Source organism: Rhinopithecus bieti, unplaced genomic scaffold, assembly GCF_001698545.2.
Source record: "Rhinopithecus bieti isolate Rb0 unplaced genomic scaffold, ASM169854v2 scaffold_56975, whole genome shotgun sequence".
NCBI classification, from domain to species: domain Eukaryota; kingdom Metazoa; phylum Chordata; class Mammalia; order Primates; family Cercopithecidae; genus Rhinopithecus; species Rhinopithecus bieti.
In genome coordinates this window covers 68,266-77,937 of record NW_016823127.1, presented here as the reverse complement: position 1 = coordinate 77,937, position 9,672 = coordinate 68,266, and the positions used below count along the sequence as shown (strand labels likewise).

Genomic DNA, 9,672 nt, shown 5'->3' with positions numbered 1-9,672 from the left:
CCCCGCTGCTCCACCATGTGGGAAGTGAGGAGCGCCTCTGGATGGCTGCGGAGCAACCCTCCAGCTGTGAAGTGGCAGCCCTGTGTGTGATCTTTCTGCCCTCCCCAAGTTTCCATTTTCGACAGTAAAATGTACTTTTAAATTAAAATATTTATATTGGGGAAGAAGCAAGAGAGAGAGAGAGAAAGAAAGAAAGAAAGAAAAGAAAGAAAGAGAAAGAAAGGAAGGAAGGAAGGAAGGAAGGAAGGAAGGAAGGAAGGAAGGAAGGAAGGAAGGAAAACGTCACCTTCCAAAAACAACTACTAGGAGTCTGCTTTGTGCAGAGGTAGGACAAGCTTCCATGCAGATAGGGGCGCTGCTGCACCCCCTCCCATCCACGCATCCTCCTCCCTATCTGCCTTCGGGTGGCAGCCAGAGGAGTTCAGAGCCTCTACAGAGAGCACAGCTTCTCCAGCTGGACTGAAGGGGGCCTGCCCCTCCACACCTGTGGGTATTTCTCGAAAGGTGGAGATGAGAGACTGAGAAAGGAAGTAAGACACAGAGACAAAGTATAGAGGAAGAAAAGTGGGCCCAGGGGACTGGAGCTCAGCGTACGGAGGACCGGCACCAGCACTGGTCTCTGAGTTCCCTTAGTATTTATTGATCACTATCTCTACCATCTCGGTGAGGGGGACGTGGCAGGACTATAGGGTAATGGTGGGGAGGGGCTCAGCAGTCCCTGATGTAGGGTCTGGCCCTATGGGGCTTAGCAGGTATTCTCCCCGTGTGGAGACGAGTGATTGTAAGAAATAAAGACACAAAACAAAGAGATAAAGAGAAAACAGCTGGGCCCGGGGGACCACTACCACCAAGACGTGGAGACCGGTAGTGGCCCCAAATGGTTGGGCGCACTGTTATTTATTGCACACAAAACAAGGGGGCAGGGTAAGGAGGGTGAATCGTCCAAGTGATTGATAAGGTCAAGCAAGTAACGTCATCATAGAACAGGGGACCCTTCCCTATAGGTAGTCAAAACAGAGAGGGAAGGCAGCATACATCAGCGTTTTCTTCTATGCACTTATCAGAAAGATCAGACTTCAAGGCTTTCGCTATTTCTTCTACCACTATCTTCTAAGAACTTCAAGAGGAACCAGGAGTACGTGAGGAACATGAAAGTGGACAAGGAACATGACCATTAAAGCACAGCACTACAGGGAGGGGTTTAGGCCTCCGGATGACTGCAGGCAGGCCTGGATAAGATCCAGCCTCCCACAAGAAACTGGTGGAGCAGAGCGTTCCCTGACTCCTCCAAGAAGAGGGAGACTCCTTTTCCCGGCCTGCTAAGTAGCGGGTGCTCTCTTGGCAGTGGCGTCACCACTTGACCAAGGAGCCTTCAAGTGGCCCTTACGCAGGTGGGACAGAGGGCTCACCTCTTGTATTCTCGGTCACTTCTCACAACACCCCTTCAGCACTTGACCATATACCCACCAGTTATATAATAATATTGATATTACTCTTAATAAAGGAGGGTAATATTAAAGAGTAATAAAGAGTAATATTAAAAGCTAATGATTAATAATGTCTATACTAATGATTGATAATGTCCATGATGATCTCTATATCTAATTTGTATTATAACTATTCTTATTGTAAGTATATGCTTTACTATACTGAAACAGTTTGTGCCTTCAGTCTCTTGCCTCAGCACCTGGGTAATCCTCCGCCCACACCTCTGAGGGGCTGAGCTGCGCCCCACCTTCTGGAAGCTGGGAGGTTGGAAGAGGGAAGGCATGCAATGGACCCAGCACACAGCTGGGAACTCGAGGCACACCTAAGCCTTCATGTGTGCTGTGCGGAGTCCACACTTCCTTCCCCACTGGAGTCTCAAAACCTCCCCTCACTCAACAGGGAGGTGCTGCTCAAAGTTCTGGGCACACATTAGGGCTGGGGAGGGGGCGGTGGAGAGGGGGCTCCAGCCTGTCCATCCACCAGGCAAGGGGGCACCTGCCCCTCTCTCAGCCTGGTCTGGACCCGCCTCCCAGGCTCTGGCTGCAATGCCTTTCTCTTTCTCTTTCTCTTTGCAATTCCGTTGGGTCCTGCCCAAGACGGATAAAGACAGAGCAGCCTGTCTTTATCCGAGGTTCCTCTGCCAGTGGGAGGGACCAGAAGAAAACCAGAAAGAGAGCCAGAGTCAGAGAAACGTAAAGCACCCCAGGGCCTCCCACACCAGTGCCTGAGCAGGAATGGGGAGGGGCCATGACTCACAGGGCCCGGGGAGGTCACTTTAAAGAGGACTGCCCAACTGCAAGGACTCTGCAAACAGGAAGAGAAGTCACAGCACTTCAGAAAAGAGTGGGACTGGACAAGCGTATCTAAGAGGCTGAACATGAATCCACACATCAGGTACCTCTGCCCGCTCTGTCTGCCAGGCCCCTCCTGCCCCTTCCTGCCTGGTGGTCCTGCTGGGTCTCAGCCCTGGCCTCCCCCTGCCCCAGCCCCACCTCTGGGCTCCCTCCCCTCTGTCTCCTCCGCCGCCCCCTCTCCCAGCCAGGTCCTTGCCCTGCTGTGTGGTCGCCCCACTGCTGCTTCTGAATGGGCCACCTTCCCCACCTGCACCAGCCCAGGCCCCCTGCTGAGACTCTCCCCAGAAAGGCACCACCAGGCTGGTGCTCCCCGCCCTGGGAGGGTGCTCCCTCTGTGTGCTTCCCACCATTCCTGAGCTCAGGAACTGGGAGAATTGAACCAAAGGATGATTGGAGCAATCAGGCATTTTGTTCTCAGCACTTTGATGGAATTTCTGTAAGATTTACTTTGTTTCAATACAAAGTCTTAAGAGAGGGTGTGGGGGAGGGAATGGTCTCCGCACCAGAAAATAAGTCATTTCTTCCAAAGATACAGTGTGAGCAGAGGAGGATGCACATGACCCAGACACAGGCTCCTCCTTCGTGAGCACCATTCCTCTTTTAAAATGACCCCTGTAACATGGAATGTAGAAAAAATATGATAATCAGGAGAAATGCTCTTATTTTACGCAGGGCACGGTGGCTTATGCCTGTAATCCTAGCACTTTGGGAGGCTGAGGCGGGTGGATCACTTGTGGTCAGGAGTTTGAGACCAGCCTGGCTAACATGGTGAAAGCCCGTCTCTACTGAAAATACAAAAAATTAGCCAGGGGTGGTGGCATGCGTCTGTAATCCCAGCTACTTGGGAGGCTGAGGCAGGAAAATCCCTGAACCTGGGGGCTGGAGGTTGCAGTGAGCCGAGATTGTGCCACTGCACTCCAGCCTGGGGGACAGAGCGAGATGCCATCTTAAAAAAATAATAATAAATAAAGGTATCCTTGGCCTGGGGAATTCGGTGTGATATCATCATTGGACAGGTGAAATGGGAGGAAGGAATTGAGCTAAAATGTTCAAGCAATTATTTCAGGGTGAAGAGTTTTATTGTCTGTTGCATTTTCCTAATGGGTTGGGAGATGTGTGGTAGAAAAACTGGGAGGTTGAGGGTGTCCCACTGGTAGCCCCAGAGCTGGGGTTCCAGCTGGGAGAGGTCACTGCAGCCCTGCTGGCCCTACCAGCATCGCCTCCTCTTTCTCTGTCCCAGTCTTCCTGCCTGGGAAAGCAGCAGACGTTCTCAGAGCTGTGGAGGGATGGGGGAGGCCCAGAGCCCAGGGCGGTCCAGGGAGTGGTGTTCAGTGGACATCAGCCCCCAGGACTCTGGAGGGGGGGGGGTCTCTGCATTGGGGTTTCTCTCTTGTGCCCTCAGAAACCCGATGGAGGCAATGTATCCAGGCACATTCTACTTCCACTTTAAAAACCTATGGGAAGCTGACAATCGGAACGAAAGCTGGCTGTGCTTCGCCGTGGAAGTTATAAAGCACCACTCAACTGTCTCCTGGAAGAGGGGCGTCTTCCGAAACCAGGTAGCACCAAAGTCCTAGTTACACCCCAAATAGGAGCTAAGCAGCTGGGAATGCAGAAAACACGAGAAGTGATGTGCCCGGCGTGGGCTCTCCTGTGTGTACTTCCCTGCCACATGTCTTTTTTCTTTTCTTTTTTCTTTTCTTTCTTTTTTTTTTTTTTTTTTGTCACCCAGACTGGAATGCAGTGGCGTGATCTCAGCTCACAGCAACCTCTGCTTCCCGGGTTCAAGCGATTCTCCTGCCTCAGTCTCCCGAGTAGCTGGGATTACAGGTGCCTGCCACCACACCCAGCTAATTTTTTTGTATTTTTAGTACAAATGGGATTTCACCATGTTGGCCAGGCTGGTTTCGAACTCCTGACCTCAAGTGATCCACCAGCCTTGGCCTCCCAAAGTGCTAGGATTACAGGCGTGAGACACCATGTCTGGCCTCCTCCCCACATTTTTTAAGTCCGTGGCCCAGATCTTCCTCCCTGACTCTCCTGTGATCAGATCTTGGAGGGGTTTTGCTTCTTCCCGAACGGCCTTGTTTAGCGCCCAGCACCCTCACTCTTGACTTTGTTCCCCAAAATCTTATCATGGAGCTGTGCATCCAGCAGTCCTCGGGAAACAGCAGCTGTGGGAAGCAAGGGGTGTGGTGTCCAGCTCTGTGTCTGGGCCAATCACTGCTGGGCTTGTGGGGCCGCCCCTGCCACTGCCCTGATTCCTCAGCAGAAGGCAGGCAGGGAGCAAGGCAGACCCCAGAGGGCCAGGCATAGCAGGGGCTGTGGATGTCTGGTGAATGGATACCTGGGAGAAAAGATGGCAGAATTCACACATGAGTCTATGAGACAGGGAAAGACTCAATAAAATAAAGAAGGAAGGGGCTGGGCACGGTGCAGTGGCTCCTGCCTGTAATCCCAGCACTTTGGGAGGCCGAGGCAGGCAGATCATGAGGTCAAGGGTTCGAGACCAGCCTGGCTAACATGATGAAACCCCCATCTCTACTAAAAATACAAAGATTAGCCAGGTGTGGGGGTGGATGCCTGTAGTCCCAGCTACTCAGGAGGCCGAGGCAGGAGAATCGCTTGAACCTGGGAGGCAGAGGTTGCAGTGAGCCAAGATTGTGCCACTGCACTCCAGCCTGGGTGACAGAGCAAGACTCCATCTCAGAAAAAAAATAAAAATAAAAGAATAAAGAAGGAAGGAGAAGGATAGAACAAGGGAAACTCAATGAATAAAACACCCTGGGGCCTACTATGTACCCAGAAAAATGAAAAGTAAAGAAATAAGGCCAGGCGCAGTGGCTCAAGCCTGTAATCCCAGCACTTTGGGAGGCCGAGAAGGGCGGATCACGAGGTCAGGAGATCGAGACCATCCTGGCTAACACGGTGAAACCCCGTCTCTACTAAAAAATACAAAAAACTAGCCGGGCGAGGTGGCGGGCGCCTGTAGTCCCAGCTACTCGGGAGGCTGAGGCAGGAGAATGGCGTAAACCCGGGAGGCGGAGCTTGCAGTGAGCTGAGATCTGGCCACTGCACTCCAGCCCGGGCGACAGAGCGAGACTCCGTCTCAAAATAAAAAAAATAAAAAAATAAAAAAGAAATAAAATAAGGCCATGCATGTGGTTTACCCTCATAGTCCCAGAGCTTTGGGAGGCTGAGGCAGGAGGATCGCTTGAGCCCAAGAGTTTGAGATGAGCCTAGGCAACATGGTGAAACCCCGTCTCTACAAAAATTACAAAAATTTAGGCAGGTGTGGCGGCACACACTTGCAGTCCCAGTTAATTGGGAGGCTCAGGTGGGAAGATTCCTTGTGCCTGGGAGGTCAAGACTGCAGTCAGCCCAGATGGCACCATTGCACTCCAGCCTGGGCAACAGAGAGAGACCCTGCCTCAAAAATAAATAAATAAGGAAACGCCCCGGGGCTCTGGCCCACCTTCTGCTCCCACTGCCCCACCCCTGCACTCCTCCTGCTCCTGGTCTAAGCTCTCCTGACCTCCTCCTCCTCCTTCCCCAGGTTGATCCTGAGACCCATTGTCATGCAGAAAAGTGCTTCCTCTCTTGGTTCTGCGACAACACACTGTCTCCTAAGAAAAACTACCAGGTCACCTGGTACACATCTTGGAGCCCTTGCCCAGAGTGTGCAAGGGAGGTGGCCAAGTTCCTGGCCAGGCACAGCAACGTGATGCTCACCATCTATACCGCCCGCCTCTACTACTCCCAGTATCCGAATTACCAGGAGGGGCTCCGCCGCCTGAATGAGGAAGGGGTCCCTGTGGAGATTATGGACTACGAAGGTGAGATGTGGGGAGGCTGAGGTAAGTGGGTTCGGGAGGGACAGCATGAGGGGCAGGTGGGTCTCCAATGCCGTGGGGCAGGGCAGTGTCCCCTGGGAGTCTGTGGGGATGGAGCTAGTGCCCACTGCAACTGGCAGCCAGGAAACCTGGCCTGGGAGGGGAGGGACCAGGGCCTGGAGAGAGGCCTGCTGGGCCCTCACTGCTTTCTCTTCGTTTTTTCTCAGATTTTAAATATTGTTGGGAAAACTTTGTGTACAATGATGGTGAGCCATTCAAGCCTTGGAAGGGACTAAAAACCAACTTTCGATCTCTGACAAGACGCCTACGGGAGATTCTTCAGTGAGGGATCTCCCCGGGCCTCATGGTCTGTCTCCTCTAGCCTCCTACTCATGCTGCGGGGGCCTCCCCTCCACCCTGGACCAGCTCTGTTTCTGCCTGGTCATCCTGAGCCCCTCCTGCCCTCAAGGCCATTCCACAGTGCTCCCCTGCCTCACCGCTTCCTCCCCACTCTCCCAGGCTCTTCCTGCAGAGGCCTCTTTCTGCCTCCATGGCTACCCATCCACCCGCTCAGACCCCATTCTTCCAGCCTGCGTGCTCCTAACCTAGCTCTTCCCATCTCCCCAGCATAACCAAATCTTACTAAACTCAACCTAGGCTGGGCATGGTGACTCACGCCTGTAATCCCCCAGCACTTTGGGAGGCAAAGGTGGGAGAATCGCTTGAGCCCAGGAGTTCGAGACCAGCCTGGGCCACATGACAAAACCCCATCTCTACCAAAAAAAAAAAAAGTTAGATGTGATGGCATGCACCTGTAGTTTAAGCTACTTGGAAGGCTGAAGTGGGAGGATTACTTGAGCCCTGGAGGTGGAGGTTGGAGTGAACAGAGATCGCACCACTGAACTCCGGTCTGGGCAGTAAATCGAGACCCTGCCTGAAAATAAATCAATAAATAAACTCAACCTAAATGGGTGTGAATACATGTAAATTGAATACCAGAAGTTTTGATACACATCCTTTGTAAATTTCATCCTATGAATTGGGTCATTCATGTCCTACCCAGCTAAAACAGGGGCCAGGAGCCAGGGAGGAAAAGCAGTCAGGCCACACACCATTGCTCCCAAAATGGACTTCTCTGCAAGCCTGACTCCTGAAACTGTGCGTTGTACCCTGAAACCAGCTTTATCCACAGCTTCTGCGATAAATGGCTGTAAGTCTTGGACTCCTTGCTCCAAAAGCAGCGACTCAGCAGTGGAACCTCCCAGCTCCCAACCCTTCCTAGTGCCCGTGAGCTTTCCCAAAGGGCAGGAGAACATTTCTCCTTCTATAATTGCCTTCTCTCTGTTCTCCCGACACGGTGAACACCATCCGGACTGCGTGTATGTCCCAAATTACAATTCTTTCTTTGCTAATGAAATACTCAATTTAGAGGCTCTTCTCCACACTTTAAATTTGACTTGACATTTTCAAAGCAGATGTAAGTTATTAGAGAATGAGACTCTATAAAATGACCCTTCATGCTCTGGCCTCCATAGAAGATGCCCCGGGCCAGGTGCCCACACGGCAGGCATTTATTTTCTTGCAGATCTGGAGGCTGCAGGTCCAAGTTCGAGGATTGGGTGGAGCTGTTTTCTCCGAGGTCAATTCTCCTGGCTGGCAGGGAGTCTCTTCCAGCCGTGTCCTCTGTGGCCTTTCCTCTATGCACCTGCACCTCTGGGGTCTCTCTGCTTCCAAACATCAAATATCAACCTTTTTTTTTTTTTGAGACAGAGTTTTGCTCTTGTTGTCCAGGCTGGAGTGCAATGGCACGATCTCGGCTCACTGCAACCTCTGCCTCCCGAGTTCAAGTGATTCTTATGCTTCAGCCTCCCAAGTACCTGGGACTAAAGGCATGCATCACCACACCCGATTAATTTTGTAGTTTTAGTAGAGAAGGGATCTCACTACATTGGCCATGCTGGTCTCAAACTCCTGACCTCAAGTGATCTGCCTGTCTCGGCCTTCCCAAGTGCTGGGATTACAGGTGTGAGCCACTGTGCCCGCCTGGGATCATATGTTACATGCATATTTGTTCGATAAGCCTGGACTGCAACCACCTACATGAATATTCATAGCTCCTCCTGTAGCCTGTTGAATATGTATGTTTAGCCAATCTCTTCAGCATAAAGCTCCTGCCCCAACCCCTCCTGTTTCTAAATGTCTGTATCTGGTGTTTCCCAGAGGCTGCTTTTCCCAGGCTGTGGGATGGCCACCTTGCAGGCTATCACCTTTATCAAGAAATAAAGTGTTCTTTGCAAATGTATACCTTGTGTAATTTTAGGTCACCGCACCATGGGAGCACGCTACCAGGAGAAGGGAGCTGTGAGACCCACAGGGAGGCTCCAGACAGGCTGGCCTGGGACACCAGCCGCTGCCCTTCCATGACTTGGGGACAAGAGAGGGCAAAAGTTCATCCCACCAGGGAGCAACTCTGGGCAGGAGATGGGGAAGGAGGAGAAGCAGAAAGGAAAGAGCTCAGTTTGGGGCGCGCATGACATCCTGGTGGGACATCTGAGGCCCACACCCACCTGCTGTCCCCACTCCTATGGTGTCCTCCTAGTGTGAAGGCCTGGGGCAGGCAGACGCCATGCCCTTCACTCTCCCTCCCTGTCCCCATGGCTCCTGGGTGGGGGGCATCTCTGGGTTGATCCCTGAGAGCAGGATCTGGGAGTCCCTGCAGAGGCATCAGCCTGTCTGTCTTGATGGTAGAGAGGAGGCTCCAGCTGGGCGGGACCACCAGGGGAGGGGCGTCTGCTCTGCTGGCTCAGCCTGGTGTGGACCCACCTGCAGGCCTCTGGCTGCAATGACTTTCTCTTTCACTTTGCAGTTGCCTTGGGTCCTGCCTCAAGGAGCAGCCTGTCTTTGTCACAGGTTCCTCTACACAGGGGAGGGCCCCAGAGAAAACCAGAAAGAGGGTGAAAGACTGAGTAAGATAAAGCATCCCATGGCCTCCCACACCAGCGCCAGAACAGGAAGGGGAGGGGCCAAGACTCACAAGGCCCTGGGAGGTCGCTTTTTTTTTTGAGACAGAGTCTTGCTCTCTCACCGAGGCTGGAGTACAGTGGCACGATCTTGACTCACTGCAACCTCCACCTCCCGGGTTCAAGTGATTCTCCTGCCTCAGCCTCCTGAGTAGCTGGGATTACAGGTGCACACCACCACACCCAGCTAATTTTGTATTGTTAGTAGAGACGGGGTTTCTTCATTTTGATCAGGCTGATCTGGAACTCTTGACCTCGTGATCCGCCTGCCTCAGCCTCCCAAAGTGCTGGGAGCCACCGCGCCCGGCTGGGAGGTCACTTTAAGGAGGGCTGCCTAACTGCAAGGGCGCTGTAAGCAGGAAGTGAAACCACAGCATTTCAAAAAAAAGAGCGGACTGGGACAAGCGTATCTAAGAGGCTGAACATGAATCCACAGATCAGGTACCGCTGCCCACTCAGTCCGCCGGGTCCCTCTGG

At 52.6% G+C, this 9,672-nt stretch overlaps 1 protein-coding gene across 2 annotated transcripts in view; it reads left to right on the top strand.

Annotated features, from left to right (window-relative positions):
* Positions 1-7,143, top strand: part of LOC108521469 (DNA dC->dU-editing enzyme APOBEC-3B-like) — a 41,744-nt gene extending 34,601 nt beyond the window's left edge. The window contains exons 1-4 of one of the 2 annotated variants that reach the window (XM_017861321.1): positions 2,093-2,382; positions 3,745-3,901; positions 5,899-6,178; positions 6,403-7,143. In XM_017861321.1, the coding sequence (XP_017716810.1) occupies positions 2,366-2,382; positions 3,745-3,901; positions 5,899-6,178; positions 6,403-6,521 (573 nt within the window). In that variant the 5' untranslated portion in view covers positions 2,093-2,365 and the 3' untranslated portion in view covers positions 6,522-7,143. Of the gene's footprint in view, positions 1-2,092; positions 2,383-3,744; positions 3,902-5,898; positions 6,179-6,402 lie in introns of those variants that run through there. The other variant, XM_017861322.1, reaches the window with a different exon arrangement.
* Positions 7,144-9,672: the final 2,529 nt, after the last annotated feature.